The following is an 18,123-nucleotide window of genomic DNA, read 5'->3' on the forward strand; positions in this document are numbered from 1 at the left end:
CATTCTAGATATATTTGTGTTTATCTCATTTTCTTCTGTGGTGCAATTTGTACCTGGCTCTTTCTTCACTTTGTCTAGGATTGAGTCAACCATGGAATCATAGTACCCATTGGCAACTGCAATATTTTTCACTGTGTTTATTTCTTGTTGCATGTTTTCTTGGTTCAATGGTATTTGAGTTCCCTATGTAGCATTGACCTGTAAGCTGCCTGTTTATGGATATTTGGGGAACACGAGGTTGCAGGGATTGTGGTGTCAGTCATTGTGTTTTTCCTATGAATTTTGAATGTGCATGTGTTGGCTTGCAATATTTAGATCGATAAAGTTGATGCTTTTATTTTGCACACGAACCACTGTAAATTTAATTTTCTCATGCAGGTTATTGAAGTAATTTTGAATGTCTGTGATGTCTTTGGCATCCACTTTCACTAACAGTAGTGTGCCACCTACATATCTCCTATAAAATTCAATTTTCTTTAGGCAAGGTTCTTGGCTGTTAAATAATGTTTGTTCTAAATGATTTATGTGTATGTCAGCTATGGTACCAGATATACATGATCCCATTGCTAGGCCACGTGGTTGTTTATATGTATTAAGAGTTTGTCCGCAGACGTGCGCGATGCGACATTGGTGCTATAAGCAGTGTGTGTTGTGCTTGGTGACAGACGCGGGCCTGGGCGGGCGGTCTCTGGCTGTGATCGTGGGGTCGTGCGGCGGCGCCGCCGTCTGCGCCGGCATGCTGCTGGCCGGCCTGCTGTACCTGCACTGCCGCCGCCGCAGGCTCGTCAAGAGGCTGGGGGCGGCGGAGGACGCCGCTCGCCGAGCAGGTGGGTGCTGTGCCGTGTGCGTGGCGCATCCTGCCAAACATACCTGTCCCTAGTACACACGCTAAGGACTAGCGTTGCTAGCCAAAATTTTTAAATTGTACGACAAACCTTTGCAACAGTATTTATCATCATCATCATCATCATCATCATCATCATCATCATCTATGGCATTTAGGATCTATGATTGGATACAGCACTTCCTCGCAGATAGAACTGAACACGTCTCTCTAGCACAACAAAATTGAAAAGTCTAAAGCTAATTTCAGGAATATGAAAAGGCACTGCTGTCCACTGAAGAGCCAAAGAAACTGGTACATCTGCCTAATATCGTGTAGGGTCACCGCGAACAGCGCAAGTGCGGCAACACGACGTGGCGTGGACTCGACTAATGTCTGAAGTAGTGTTAGAGGGAATTTACACCATGAATCATGCAGGGCTGTCAGTAACTTCGTAAGAGTACGAGGAGGTGAATATCTCTTCCGAACAGCACGTTGTAAGGCATCCCAGATATGCTCAATAATGTTCACGTCTAGCGAGTTTGGTGGCCAGCGGAAGTGTTTATTCTCAGAAGAGTATTCCTGGAGCCACTCTGTAGCAGTTCTGGACGTTTAGGGTGTCGGAGTGTCCTAGTGAAATTGCCCAAGTCCGTCGGGATGCACAATGGACACGAATGGATGCAGGTGATAGACAGGGTGCTTACGTATGTGTCACCTGTCAGAGTCGTATCTAGGCGTGTCAGGAGTGCCACATCAAGCCGACTGCACATGCCCCAAACCACTACAGTGCCTCCACCAGATTGAACAGTCCCATGCTGACATGCAGGGTCCATGGATTCATGAGCTTGTCTCCATACCCGTACACGTTCATCCAATCGATACAATTTGAAACGATATTCTTCCGACCTGGCAAAATTATTTGCAGTCATCCACAGCCCAATGTCGGTGTTGATGGGCCCAGGAGAGGCATAAAGCTTTGTGTTGTGCAGTCATCAAGGGTACACGAGTGGGCCTTCGGCTCCGTAAGCCCATATCGATAATGTTTCGTTCAGTGGTTCGCACGTTGACCTTTGTTGATGGCCCAGCATTGAAATGTGGAACAATTTGGACGGCCGTTGTGACCGAGCGGTTCCAGGCGCTTCAGTCCGGAACCGCGCTGCTTCTGCGGCCGCAGGTTCGAATCCTGCCTCGGGCATGGATGTGTGTGATGTCCTTAGGTTAGTTAGGTTTAAGTAGTTCTAAGTCTAGAGGACTGATTGACCTCAGATGTAAAGTCCTATAGTGCTTGCAGCTATTTGAACCTTTTTTTTTTCATTAATTTGCGGAAGCGTCGCACTTCTGTCACGTTGAACAATTCTCTTCAGTCGTCGTTGGTTCCGTTCTTGCATAATCTTTTTCCCGGCGCAAAGATGTTGGAGATTTGATGTTTTACAGGGTTCCCAATATTAACGGTACACTTTTGAAATGATCGTACGGGAAAATCCCCACTTCATCGCTACTTTGAAGATACTGTGACCCATCGCTCGTGCGGAGACTGTAACACCACGTTCTAACTTACTTAAATCTTGATAACGTGCCATTGTGGGAGCTGTAACCGATCTAGCAACTGCACCAGACACTTAATGTTTTATATAGGCGTTGCCGACCGCAGCGCCGCATTCTACCTGTTTACATATCTCTGTATCTGGATACGCATGCCTATACCAGTTTCTTTGGCGCTTCAGCTACTACAGGGGTTCGAGAAAAATATGGAAACACCGCGAGAAATGCATGTACGAACGTAAGCGTAGATTAAGACACAAAGGAATTACAGACATTACCTGCCAGTGGTCGTTGATTTACATCAATGGGGAAGTCGAAAACTTGTGCTGGACCGGTAACCAAAATCAAGTTCAAATGGTTCAAATGACTCTGAGCACTATGGGACTTAACATCTGTGGTCATCAGTCCCCTAGAACTTAGAACTACTTAAACCTAACTAACCCAAGGACATCACACACATCCATGCCCGAGGCAGGATTCGAACCTGCGACCGTAGTAGTCACGTGGTTCCGGACTGAGCGCCTGAACCGCTAGACCACCACAGCCGGCTCCAAAATCAAGTCTCCTATTTACTATGCAGATGCTCTGACCACTACGCCATCCGGATGCAGTGGTCATCACACCAGCACAGACTATCTTGCATGCCTCCTTTCAGACACTAACTCTCAACTTCTCGACACACTACTGAAGTAGCACTCCTTGCCCATTATCCTCGTTACTCGCGGTATTTCGCCGATTTCTGTATGAGTTCCAGCTTGGTGTCCGTCGTAGGGTAGTACGTGCAGTTGCGATGACCACTGTGTCCAGATGGCCTAGTGGTCAGAGCATCTGCGTAGTAAGCAGCACACCCAGGTTTGAATCATGGTCTGGCACAGATTTTCTACTTTTCCCATCGATCAATGCCCACTCGAAGGCAACATCTGTAATTCCTTTGCATCTTGTGGCTTCTGGATCAAAATGGTTCCTGTTCTTTTGAACATGTCCAAAAGAACACACACACACACACACACACACACACACACACACACACACACACACACATTATATATACATACAAGTAGATGCTAAGGCTGCAGATTCTGCCGTTCTATTTGAGCACAAAAGGCATCTTTGCGAGGTCGCCAATGTGGTGCGTCAGTCGTGGTCAGAACACTGTTCTATGTGGCTGTGAGTGCATTATGTCAGAGGCAAGTGTCTCCGAAAGTGGGCAAATTGTTAGTGCTGGTGTGCTTCCATAGCCGAGGTGGCCGAACTAGTTTGTTAAGTACTAAAATCCAAAATACTGCTCTAGTAGTTTGATGTTTTATTGTGATGGATCTATTTCGGCTGGATTGCCATCTTCAGAGCATCTGGGAAAGTTACATAATCTTTTCGTTTTATCTTATTATAATGTTGGTTATCGTATTTTCATTTTTCAGATGTACAAATTTTGTGGTTACGCTCATACATCACAGTGGTCACTGTTACTCTGTATTACGACGTGGTGTAGATTTGGAACTCTTATGCTTTAAGGTGTTTTTCCTGTTGTTAGTCGTCAACACTCGCAATTTTTCTAATTGACTTTTTATCGACAGTTGTGACAGTTGGTCAAGGATGCTACGTTGTTACAGTTACTGTGGTGCGTTGTTATCATTTTAGACTGCATGTAACCATATAGCATACTTAGGAACTATCACAACTGACAGTCTGACAAACCCAAAGATAAAACATCAAGTTATAAAAGTTAAGAGAAAAGATGATTAACAGCAGCAAAAACAGCTTAAAGCAGCAGTCCTAAACCTACACAACGTTGTAATACAGAGTGACAGCGACCATTATGATATACGGACATATGTACAAAATTTATATGTCTGAAAAAATGATATACAACCTTATAATAATAATAATAATAATAATAATAATAATAATAATAATAATAATATGAAATAAAAATATGATTTAACGTTCAAAGATGGTCTGAAGATGGCAGTCTATCAGAAATGGGTCCATCACAATAAAAACACGTAACTACTATACCGGCAATTTGGATTTTATTACATAATGTGTCTAAGAAATATCTTAAATGCTGCAGGTCCACTGGATCATAAATGATGTGTTTGATGTTTCGAAAGACATCATGGCGAAGATTTATTTCGCATATGGGGAAAGCAAAAAAACTCCATCCACTAAGTCACAATGAACTTATGTGTTGAGTGATCATTGCAGATGGTCATTGAAGAGGATTGTGACAAAGAATAAGAGAACGACAAATGTATAAGTCATTGCAGAACTTATTGCCTCAGACGCAAACCCTGTCAGCTCCAAAACAACACGAAGGGAGCTCCATAAAGAGGCCATTATGGAGTGAGCTGGAATTCCAGAGCCTCTCATCAGTAATTCAAATGTTCGTAATAGGATAAAGTGGTACCAAAGCCATAAAACTTGGACTGTGGAACAATGGAAGAACGTCATGTGACAGAATGACTCTTGTTTCACACTGTCTCCAATTTCTCACTGGGATTACATCTAAAGAGTGAACATCGTGGGGGTTTGGTGGTGATTACCTGAAAGGTGATTACTTGGATGCACAAAGTACTGATGTAAACAAATTATTATTATTATTTATATTGTTATTATTTTACATTTTAAATGAATTTTGTTATAAATATTAAAATCTTAGACAACTGTTTTACATTAAAGGTGGAGGCGAGGGGGTGGGGGGTAGTGTGTAGAAAGTTATATGGGAGGGGCCGAAAGGGTAATATACTGGCCCTCAATGCTGAAGCCACATGTGGTCAGGATGTGTCACTTTGCTCAAACTTTCCTGATTCCAGTTTTACTTCTGGTGATGTGTACCCCTAAAACTGGTGTAGTGTTTGCATGTAGTCTTCATACCTGGTCAAATAATTTGACTAATTTGACAGTACTTATTTTATTCAATAAGTGCCATAGAAGAGGTGTGATTGAGGCTTTCCAGAAATCAAGGAATATGACACATATCAAGTCAACACCATCGCCAGCCACTTGGATTTTGTGAAACAAAAGAGCAAAAGGGTTTCACAGCAGCAGTTACAGCAAACATGTTTATTCTCTTGCAGAGTAATTGTTTAATCTCTGAAAATGTAATATGCAATCACAGCAGCACAGTTACCTGCAGTTTCCCATCCTACATTGTTTAGGGCAAATACCGTGACGGTTCCTTTCTAAATGGCCTCAGCAAATTTCCTTCCCCCATCCTGGTACCAATATTTTAGTCTGCCTCTCATTCTTCATCTATCAGATGTAAACGCAATCTTCCCTCCATCAGGATTACGTGTTGATTTTATATGTGAAGTTACATTGTGTGTGCTGTGTAAATAATGAAATACAAATGAGAAAGCAGAAAAATAATCACGATAAATAAAATGCATTCTGTGATAAATATGTGTTAAAGCTGATCAAGATTGCAACATTGATGTGCTGGCTGTAATTAAATAACTAAAAGCTAAATAAGTAAATAAATGAAAAAAAAAACTTCCATACTGGCATTCTCTACCAGTTTTCCCTCCTGCAGCTCTATGTGTACTGTATGTAAACAGCACTTCACACTAGTAATTTAGTCCATTGGTGAATGGTTTAGTAACTAAATATACCCAGACAAAATTGTTTAACTGAGTGGTGGGTAAATTGATTTAGTAAATTCGATGACATTAAGTGGTCAGTAGACAGACTAGTACATTTTCCCACACCATCTCACCAGTAGAGAACTACTGGACATATCTGATCATCATCAGTTTAGTAGAGTTCATTAAAAAAGCATTCTAATTCTACTCTCTTTTGGCTGTTGGTGAACAAATTGTCTCTTTGGAATTGTGATAAGACGTATGTATTACTCTTTGAAATTCATCTGGAACGAAAAATGTCTCTAGAACAGTTGGCTTCCAAAGTCGTTGTAGAGAATCATGGTAACATATTGTGTGCAGTAGCAAAGAGGTACAACATTCCATTAAATTTATTTAGTTATTTTGCAGACACAACTTCATTTGGATGAGTGTGAGTACACTCGATTAAAGTTCATACTTTTTTTAATAGAATTAAGTAAAAGCATTATTTTATTTCTTCAACTACAAATTCTTTCAGAACTCCAAGCAAATCAACTTTGGCTCATACTTTTTGATGCCCTTTTTCTGTTCTTTTCATTTTAATATCTCCTGAAAGATGTGCATTGCTTCAACATTTATTGCTTCATCCAGTCCCTCAGAGAGAATCATCATTCAGTGTAAATGCCACAGCAGTCTGCACTTGACTAACAACTAATCAATGTCAGAATGTACACTTGCCATTTATCATTTCAAGGAGGCACTGAACCACTTGACACTGGGCTTAATTACTGGCTTGGTATGAAAGAGACACAAATGTAGTGTGATGATGTGTGTCATTTTGCAGCGGAGGGGCCGGAACGTGCGGCACTGCTGCGACAGCTATCTTCGCTGCGGGTTGATGCACCGGTCTTCCTGGCCATGCTCAACGACACACGTCGCCAGGTGCGCCTGCTGCAAGGTTCTACCACCGAGTCCGTCCTTCAGGCATACAGGTGCTTACAGCTGAATATCCCATTCCACCATCTGCTCACTGCAGGTGCAGGCCAGAGGACATTCATTCATTCATTCATTCATTCATTCCATACAAACATACATACATAAATAGTGTTCTGTAAATCCCATCATGAAGGGGAGTCTTCAGGAATGTGGAATGAGTCAAATTATACACTAACAGGAAGGTGCAACCACTGCCGGCTACTTCTGTAAAGTATACTAACAACAAATTATTACTAGCATTACTCAAACTTCTAACTATGGTAATGACATGCAGATTACGTTATGTATGTATGTACGTACATTAGGAGAAAATGGGAAATTAAAATTAAAAAGCACAACAAAAATCCTTCCTCTATATTTCTCAGCTGCTGCTATTATGTAATACATCAAATAAAGACAATACTCTATTGTCAAAGGGATAGATTCAACAATGGAAAATCCAAGATGGAATGTAACAGTATTATGAAAAGGACAGTTGGGACTCACCAAATAACAAAGATGCTGAATCGTGAATAGGCACAACAAGAAGACTGTCAGAAAATGAGCTGTTGGCCAACAAGGCCTTCGTTAACAAGAAGACTGTCAGGTCTCTGACTGGTGAGGCCACACTGCAAGAAGTTGTGCATGATGCTAGATGCAACTGGGTGGAGGGGGCAAGGAGAAGGCTGGAGTGGGAAGGGGGAGGTATAGCAGGATAGGGGTGGAGGACAGTAAAGTACTGCTGGTGGGAGTATACAGGGATGAGGTGGAGAGAGAGTAGGCAGCTAGATGCAGTCAGGAGGTTAGACGGAGGATGGGCGGGGGAGGGGGGTGGGGTGTTAGCAGAAAAGGAGACAGGTAAAAAGAATGTGGATACTTTGGTGGAGTAGAGGACTGTGTAGTGCTGGAATGGGAACAGGGAAGGGACTAGGGGCTAGAGGGTAAGGACAAAGATTAATGAAGGATGAGGCCAGGAGGGCTATGGGGACAAGGAATATTATTCCAGGGAGAGTTCCCAGCTACACGATTCAGAAAAGCTGGCGTTGTTGGGAAGGATCCAATTGGCATAGTCCGTGAAGCAATCATTGAAATGAAGAACACTGTGTCGGTCAGCATGCTCAGCAATGGGTTGGTCCAGCTGTTTCTTGGCCATAATTTGTCAGTGGCCATTTATGCGAATAGACAGCTTGCCAGTTGCCATACCCACATACAATGCAGCACAGTTGTTGCAGCTTAGCTTGTTGATAACATGACTGGTTTCACAGGTAGTCCTGCATTTGATGCTATAGGTGATGCTTGTGACCAGACCAGAGTAGGTAGTGGTGGGAGGATATGGGACAGGTCTTGCATCTAGGCCTGTTACAGGGACATGAGCCATTGGGTAAGGCATTGGGAGCAGGAATTGTGTAGGGATGGATGAGGATATTGTGTAGGTTTGGTGGGTTGCAGAACACCACTGTGGGAGGTGTGGGAAGGATAGTGAGGGGGACATTACTCATTTAAGGGCACAATGAGAGGTAGTCAAAATGCTGGCAGAGAATGTGATTTAGTTTGCTGCAATCACGGGTGGTACTGAGTTATAAGGAGAATACTCCTCTGTGGCCAGACAGCGGGACTTTGGGAGGTGGTGTGTGACTGGAGAGGTAGGGCACGGATCTGTTTTTGTGCAAGGTCAGGAGGGTAATTACAGTCTATCAAGGCCTCAGAAAGACCCTCGGTTTATTTTGAGAGGGACTACAGACGTGACAGCCATGGGTTGCTAGGCTGTATGGAAGGGACTTCCATGTGTTTGGTAGGTTTCATATGGATGGAAGTAGTGGCATGTTTGAGGTGGAGGTCAACATCGAGGAAGGTGGCTTGTTGGGTTGAGTAGGACCAATCATGCAAATGTCATCAGTGAATCTGAACCAGGTGAGGGGTTTGAGATTCTGGATGTTTGGGAAGGATTCCTCTATTCTTTTCATTAAATTGTAAAAGGATACATTGCTACTTACCTTATAGTGGAGATGTTGCATCACAGACAGGCATAACTAAAAGACTGTTAAACAAGTAAGCTTTCAGCCAGAATTGCATCCTTCTGAATTAACCAGCATGAACACACATTGATGCAAACACAACTCACACACACGACTAATGTCTCTGGCTGCTGAGGCCAGACTGCAAGCAATTATGCTTGATGGGAGAAACAGCCTTGATGGTGGGGGTAAGGTGGAGGCTGGGGCGGGGCAGGATAGCAGGGTAGGGTAGGGTAGGGGAGGGGAGGGGTGGTAAAATATTGCTTTTGGGGGCATACAGGGATGAGGTGGAGAGAGGGTAGGGCAGCTATGTGCAGTCAGGAGGGTTAGACAGAGGGTGAGTGTGGGGTGGTAGGTGTGGATAAGGAGAGAAGTAAAAAAGACTGCTGGTGCCTTGGTGGAACAGAAGGCTGTGTAGTGCTGGAGTAGGAACAGGGAAGGGGATAGGTGGATGAAGAGCAATGAATAACGAAGGATGAGGCAAGGAGGGTTACAGGAACATATGACATATTGCAAGGAGAGTTCCCTGCATCAAATAAAACATTTATATAACTTTACACAGACCTCTACCAACTGTCTAGAGACTGGAAAGTCAGGATCTATCTAATACAGATATTATATTTCTGTGGAATTTATACTGATAAATTTTAGGATTGGCTAACTAGGTGTTCTTTGACTTTGTTTTTAAATATTTGGTGATGCTCAATTTCCTCTAACACCCACTGTAAACCTATTAAAGACTTTTGCAGCTGTATATAAAATCCTAGAGAAGTGTGGAAATTATTTCTTGTTCTAATATTGTGGTTGCGAACTGCTGAGTTCATCTTCAGTTCACTCATCTCCTTTACCAAAAATAGCATTAGGGAGTATATGTATTGGCACGTAAGTGTAGGAATCCCTAAGGTACCTCAAAGGTCCTCTGCAAGATGATTAGTTATCAATAGAATAAATGATTCTCTCATAATAGGTAAAATACTCCAGAAAATCCTCATACTGATCCCATCTCCATTTTATTATCTGTCTAGACACCAAGAAACTTCACACATGGAGCATCACCCATTGTATGCCCATTGATATCTATTTCTGGGACTTGTAATGGAAAATACAGAATGTAATGACAGTATTATGAAAAGGAAAGATTGCTTCTCACTGTATAGAGGAGATGTTGAGTCACAGACACAATAAAAAGATGGGCATTGATTGTGAGATTTTGGTCAAATGGCTTGTTTCTTAAGTAGACTCCCTCACACAAATTACCACTGTCTGTGGCCAGAGACAATGGTGTGTGTGTGTGTGTGTGTGTGTGTGTGTGTGTGTGTGTGTGTGTGTGTGTGTGTGTTTGTCCACTGTAGAAAAAGGCCATTTGGCGAAAAGCTCACTATGTATGGCAATCTTTTTGTTGTGTCTGTCTGCAACTCAACATCTCCTCTATATGGTGTGTAGCGATCTTTATTGTTCATAATATTGTCTGTTATCTGCAAATCACTTTTATTTGTGTGGAATTGCATAATACACACATTAGTTTTGTGAATACACGACTGGTCACACATTGTTGTTTGCTCTAAAGATGTCAGTCATGTAACTAGCAGTATGTAGAATCTTCTTTGTCTACAGTTACAGCATTTTTATCTTCATGGGTGGCTGTGCAATAGGTTTTCATATATTGCAGGAAGAATTTGTTTTCAGTTTACCTGAAGAATGCGTAATAGTTACTGTAATACAAATATAAGTAAAAAATAAAAGTAAAAATGGCAATCAGGTTCACTAGAAAGATTTTTTAACAGCACCATGTCAGCAAATCAAAAATAGTTTTGATAATTACTGCACAAACACCTCTCACCCCAACTATGAAATAATGTGCAGATTGAACTAAAATTTGCCAAGAAAGAATAAACATGAAACTCAAAACAGTATTTTCCACCAAGGAATAAAACTGTACAGTAAACTAAAGATAATACTAAAAATAAACTTATTTTAAAAGTCTGATAGAAGTATGTGTTAAACAATATATAGTGTTGAACAATATGTAGGGTGGCACATGGGATAGTGTACATGCTAAGACGTAGATGTGCTTGTGCCATCTACCACATCTAATCAGTCTTATAGAGTATGTCATTCAGTGCAATATGGAAGACTGGCTGGTGCTGGTGCATATTGAGACAGTGGAGTAGTTTTGTCATGTGCAGAGCTTTGCAGCTATTCAACATGCAATCGGCCATGAAAGAGACTGCTGTTTCCATGTTCCAGACAGGACAATATTCAAGTGGATAAAACAGTGGCATGAGACAAATTCTGTAACCAATGCAAAGCATAAAGGACCTAAATGTCAGTTTGAAAATACCTGATAAGTTCATGCAGCTCTTCAACAAAGCTCATGGTGATCTATCCATGACAATTCCAAAAGATTACCAGTTGCTTGCATCTCTTTGGAGAGAGTTGTGAAATAGGCTTTAAAGTTTCATAATTATAAGCTGCAAGTGACTAGGCAGTTAAAGCCAGGAGATAAAATGACTAAATGCAGTTTCTGCTCAACACGACTGGACAGAATCAACCAGGATGATACATTTTGTACCATGTGATGTCTGGTTATCAATAAACAAAACTTCCAATATGACTTGGGCACAACTCTGCACAGTTTGTGCATGAAAAGATCTAGAGTACCCCAAAGGTGTACTACTCAAAAGTCCATTGGAATCATTAAGCCATATTTTTTGAAGACAACAACAGCCAGCTAGTTTTTGTCAATTTTGAATGATATGCAACCATGATCAACAATTTCTTTCTTGCACAGCTACAGTGATAATGCCATCCAAATGGATATGATTTCAGCATGAAGGGGCTACACCCCATATGGTCAGTAATTTAATGCCTACACTGAGGCACCATTTTCTGCACAGATTACTCTCCCATGGCTGATGAGATAATCTTAACTTTCAGCCCCTGCATCATTTCAATGGAGACATTTAGTAGACAAAATTTTTCACAATGACTCCTCAATACAGATGAACAGAGAGCTGCTATCCGGGAAGAGATACAGGCCATTCCTCAATAAATGATGGAGAATGTAATGAGGAGCTTCCACGAATATCTTTAGCAAGGCGTCGTCAATTGTGAAAGCTATTTACAGTATGTTATGTACTTCTTAAGAAATAAATTTGATAGGCTTCTTAGTAAAGGCAGAGTGTGTAGAACAGTTATCTATAAGATATGTTGATATAAATATATGCTAAAGCTCACTATATCCAATTAAAAATTTTCTACTTCTTGTGGACCACCCTCTTTTTCATACAACACACTTCTACATTATAAATAACTAAGGGGTAAAGGTAACAACTCACCAAATCGTAGATCAGTGTAGATGTTTAATGTCATCGACAGGCAAGTAAACAAGACACAAAAACAAATGAATAGCTACATTGTTCCAGTTGAATGCATACTATCATGACTGCAGTTCTGCATATAGATATGTTTGTGTTATTGATGGTGATGACGACAGAAGAGAGAGTGTCAAACCTTGTACTGGCACTTAGCTTAAGCCTCTCCAATAGCACCAAAAGGGCTCCCAGGCTTAAAATGTGGCAGATATGTCACTAGAGTAGTAGAAGCACTTAGTTTCTGAGAGACTATTGTAATGAGAGACTATTGTGATATGCAGAATTTAGCCAATGTATCACATGATAAGAAATTTTTCGCCACCATCTGTCCATCCATTTGCAGCCATATGCAGCTGGTGAAAGCTTCTTCAGCTACCAATGTTTGAATGAACTACTTCAAGTCCAGAGCCATTTCATAAACATATGTCAGTAGCCTTGACAATGAGGCATGCGTTTTTGTGATTACTGGTTTCTGGACAAGAATGCCCCTACTGTGTAATGGTTGACATCTAATGTTTCACCAAGTTACCTTGTAATAAGAGCACAGACTTTAGTCAAAGAATTACATCCTCTTATGGGTTGGAATAGTTCAGGTATTGTGCCGTAAGTTTGTGATTGTTATAGTGGTGTCCTCAAAATGGCATCACTTCTAAATCAACAGAATTTTAACTAATTTGTCCAAAGTATGTCTCTTGTTTGTTCTAGACGATATTGTAAATTCACAGAATCTCTGTATTGGGAGTTTTGTTGATGAATTTTATAATGTTTCATGAATGTGTACATTTGATGAAATATTGTGTTATAGAAGCAAAAAAAGTTCTTTAACAATATGTCACAAATACATTTTGGTAAGTGAGTAGTCTGTGTCCACACAACTTGCGCCATGTCAGAGTGATAAAGCGGTGTTAATTTTTTGTGGTCAGAGGGACTGAAACTGTGTTGAAATGTACAGCAGAACTTAGGTTCAGCATGGAGATAATTGTTTAAGTAGAGAGACAGTGAATGAAATCAGACATTGACCATAGTCATAGTAAAGCTTCTTAAACAACATACATTTGGTTTTCATTAGTTTCGCAGTCACTGTAAATGATTAAAATGAGTTGACTTCATTGGTTCTTGAAGTTTTCAATATAATGAAAATTATGCTTGTTACATATTCACTAACTACCAACCATGAGCATTAAAAGAGCATAACATCATTATTAATATAAGCTGATGCTTAACATAAAAATTCATTGAGCAGATACTGTGGACTTAACATTTAGACCAATAAGAGTATATTTTCCATGCCCCATAAACATATTCATTCTTCATCTTGTGTCACTGGCCTGTCGTTTTAATAATATGATAATGACAAAATATTCTGCTTTATGAAATCATAAGGAATTTTGTGATGTCTGTGAAAAATATAATGTTTGTATTAGTAACACGTGAAAAACATGAAATCTCTACTCACTGAATGTTTTCTCTTTTGTTTACTTTTGATTTTCCCCCCTCCAGGCCAGTGCTGAGGGATTTGGCACGCATTTTAATACTTCTGAATCGCCAAGAGAGTCAGATCCGGTACCCACCCAAAGACTGGGAGACACTGCTGTCATGGGGGGAGAGAGTTCTACGGAGATACAAGAAACAAAACCCTCACCAGGTAACAGAATTTTTGTTGCTGTTGGAATTCTATGTGGAAGGTGTAAACAAAGTACTCTCATTGTGTCCCTGTTTTGTAATAATCATTAGTTATTAATGAAGATCAACTTACATTTTTAATAATGAGAAAAATGTATAATATACATGATGTAGTTAAGAAACATTTCAATTAGGGGAAAGGTCATTTCTTTGATTGAAGATAATGCTCTTATTCCAGTTAAAAGATTTTCCAGGCTGTGTAAAACAATAATTAAGCAAAACAAAATTCAAAATGAGTGTCAACTAAGTAATTACCAGTTAGGTCCATAATTAAATTACTTAATCTTTATACAAGATGAGACTTCAGCAGTAGGTATTTCCTATCCACATCTGGATTAACTCTCATTCTTCAGGATGTTGTGTGGATCATTGTGGCTCTCCTGAACAATTACCTGATCTGACACAGTGCATATCCTTTCAAAGAGAGGTTGTCAAAAGAGGTGGCAAGTCCGCCATACCAAAACCTGTTAATGAGATGGAGGGGCAGACTCTACCTCTAGATACATATTCTGCAAGCCACTGTACGGTACATGGTAAAGGGTATGTCACACCTCTACTAGTCATTTCCACTCACAAATAGTGATGGGAAAACAATTGTCTACAAGTTTCTGAACAGGCCCTAATTCCCTTTGTGGTCCTTATGCAAAATATGCATTGACAGCAGAACAACAATCTACAGTCAGTTTCAAATGCCGATTCTCTAAATTTTCTCCATAGTGTTCCTCAGAAAGAAACTCTTCTTCCCCCCAGGGATTCTCATTTGAGTTCCCAAAGCATCTCCATTATCCTTTCTTATTGATCAGACTTACTGGTAACAAATCTAGCAGACTGCCTCTGAATTGCTTTGATGTCTTTCTTGAATATGACCTGGTGGTGATCCCAGACACTCGAGCAATACTCAAGAATGGGCTGTACTAGTGCTCTATACATGGTCTCCTTTACATAAGAACAACATTTTCGTAAAATACTCCCAATAAAGCAAAGTTGATCATTTGCCTTCACAACTACAATCCTTACATGCTAATTCCATTGCATATTGCTCTGCAATGTTGCGCCACGATATTTGATCAATGAGACTTTGTTAAGCATCACATTACTAGTGCTGTATTTGAAAATTATGGAATAGTTTGTCACAGTCATTTGCATTAATTTACATTTTTTTTTACTTTTACAGCTAGCTGTCATTTATCACACCAACTAAAAATTCTAAGTCATCTTGTATCCTTATACAGTCAGTCAACAATGATACCCTTTTGTACACCAAAGCATCAACAGCAAGCTGCCTTAGATTGTTGCTCACTGTGTCCATCAGAGCATATATGCATGTAGAGAATAACAGCAGTCCTATCACACTTCTCCAGAGCACTCCTGATGATACCCTTGTCCCTAATGAACACTCACCATCAAGGACAATGTACAGATTCATCAAGTCTTTGCAAATTCACAATCGGAGCACTTGCTAAGCTCCATAATAAACTTCCCCAAGCACTTAGAAAATACTGATGAATTTAACATTGCATACACTTACTGTTACTATGAAAAATACAATGCCTTCTGCTTTTAAAAAAGTTACTACAATTAAGGGTGTTTTGTAAAGTTTCACTATGGAATTATGTCTATTTTACTATGTAGTTAAGTATATTCTATAAGAATGGGAGCTTCCAAAGTACATCATATCTTAGTGTACCAAATGTAGTTATAATTTGTAGTTTAAGAATCCAGATATCCAGATAAATTACTAAATTATGCAGGTAATGAGATGACCCATTGACAGTTATGATATTGTTACATTTGTATTCTGCAGCATTCATTAGGAGGGCATTTACTGTGACTGTGAGTAAACGTACACTGGAGCAGAGCAATGTTCACAGGAATGAGAATTTATGAATGAAGGCACCAAGATTTTTCTCCAGTGTAGATGTTGTAACATTGTCTAGAAGGGATGAATAATTGCACGGAGTCTGCTCTTTCAGTTGTGTAGTATGAGGATACATACATCTGTTTTTTAACTTCTAATATTTATAATTGAATGAGCTTTGCATCTTTCCCTCTAATTGTAGGTCTTCTACATTTATTATGTATTTGTGGTTATCATTTAAGCAATGTTCAAGAAGGAAGAAGCTGGCTTCTTCAATCTCCAGCTTCTACAGTGTTCTCTGAACCTAGTACAGATTGAACACCCAGTCTGCCCAATATGGCAGGCCTGAGACTTTTGGCAGATTATCTTATGAACCCCACTTTTCATGATGGCCTTTTGTTATCTTTTGAATTGAAGAAACATCTATCTAATATCTGCAGGACACAGAGAAACTCAGGGAAACCCTGTGCCTTTAAAATGTTGTTTCACCATATTAGAAATTTTACATATAAAAGGTTAACTACACCAATTTGTTTTTGGTCTATCTACATTGTTAGCTGGGTACAGTAATACCTAGTCTTCTCTTCAGATTTTTAATGAGAATTTATGAATAATGTTGGATACCAATTCATTATTTGTAGCTACTGTATTAGGTTCCTTGTTATGGTCTTTTTGGGATGTGGAAACAGAAACGAGATGGTGGATCATGTGGTGGAATGCTAACTGTTTATTGGCTGTTAAATTTTGTGCGGAAGCTGGGATAAATGTGACAGTAAAGGAGACTTTCTGGTAAATTTTAAATTTATGGTTGCTATTTTTTGTCTGTTTTGCCAGTGGTTCACTTCTCAGAAAATTAATCTTCCACTTGTCCATGAAGATTTTTGCCAGAAAGGGTGATGAAACAGAAGCAATTTTGATTTAAACACCATTCAGCTTTATTAACTATGCTCAGCTGTTCTTTTGGATTAATGTTGTGTAAATACAATGATTGTAACACAATATATTTTACAGTATTTCACAGGAGAGCATGAGAACAAGAGGTGTACATCAAAAGAGACTAATTTTGCATTTGTTAGAATCTTAACATCTGTTAACTTGTTTACCAATTTATCGAATAGACTCCTTTACTGTCATGTTCATCCCAGCATCCTCTAAACATCCAGCAGCCTACAAACATGGAGCATGCCACCACATGATCCACTCTCCCCCTTCTATCCCCATGTCTCAAGAAGACAGGAAGTTAATATAATAAAAACAATAGTTTCAATTAAATTAATTTGCATCTAACATTATTGATAAAAGTCTCAATAAAAAAACTGAAGCAGCAAGGTCTGATCTGTACCCAGTGAACAGCGTAGACAGACTGAAAAGGAATTGCTATAGTTTATCTTTTATAGGTAAAATTTTAAAAACAAAGAGTTTCTCTGTGTTTTTTCCATGTTACATAGATATTACACAGATGATTTTTTATTCAAAAGATAAACAACTGGTCATCATGGAAAAGTTGCTTCACAAGATTATCTGCCAAGAGTATCATGCCTGCCATTCTGGACAGACCGGGAGGTCAATCTGTATTAGGTGCAGAGATTACCATAGAAGCTGCAGATTAAATAAGCCAGATTCATCCTTTGTCACACATTGCTTGGACTAAAACCACTAAAACATAATAAATATAGATGTCCTACACATAGAGCTAAAGAGTGCAAAGATAACTTAGAAATATTAGAAATTAAAAAAACAGATGTATGTTTTCCCACATACATGTCATCCTCAGCTGTATGCAGATATGGAATGGTTCATGGAATGTGGAGCGGTATGTGGTTTGCACATCGTTCTCCTAGAGGTCGTCAGTTTTCATGACCAGAACTGCTACTTCCCATAATAGCACTTGAGCTCAACTTCCATGATCTGACAGAAACCAGTGTTACCACTGTGACAAGGCTGTTGACACCGAATGAGCAATTCACGCCTCTAGACAAAGTTGCAACATATATGCTGGGGAAGAACCTTGGTGCCTTCATTCATAAACAGATAATGACACACATTCTGACTCCTTTGCACATTGCTATATTCCAGTGTATGTTTATTCATAGTTGTTGTAAATGCTGCCCTAATGAATGCTGCAGAATACAAATATAACTGTGTCAAAATTGTCAATTGAGATAAATTTTGTACTTAAATTCAAGAATCTATAGAATAAGAAATAGTAGCAGAAGTAGAAATAGAAGTAGTATTATTCATATGTAGATCTCTTTTACAAGGATATTAGATATGCCTAGATATTACAACTTAA

At 39.7% G+C, this 18,123-nt stretch overlaps 1 protein-coding gene across 3 annotated transcripts in view; it reads left to right on the plus strand.

The window, feature by feature from the left end:
• Positions 1-18,123, plus strand: part of LOC126325294 (uncharacterized) — a 354,815-nt gene that overhangs the window by 321,414 nt on the left and 15,278 nt on the right. For all 3 annotated transcript variants that reach the window (XM_049995161.1, XM_049995164.1, XM_049995163.1), the window contains 3 exons: positions 666-827; positions 6,770-6,917; positions 13,790-13,934. In XM_049995161.1, coding sequence (XP_049851118.1) covers positions 666-827; positions 6,770-6,917; positions 13,790-13,934 — 455 coding nt within the window. The remainder of the gene's footprint in view (positions 1-665; positions 828-6,769; positions 6,918-13,789; positions 13,935-18,123) is intronic.

This window comes from Schistocerca gregaria, chromosome 2, assembly GCF_023897955.1.
Source record: "Schistocerca gregaria isolate iqSchGreg1 chromosome 2, iqSchGreg1.2, whole genome shotgun sequence".
In the NCBI taxonomy this organism is placed as follows: domain Eukaryota; kingdom Metazoa; phylum Arthropoda; class Insecta; order Orthoptera; family Acrididae; genus Schistocerca; species Schistocerca gregaria.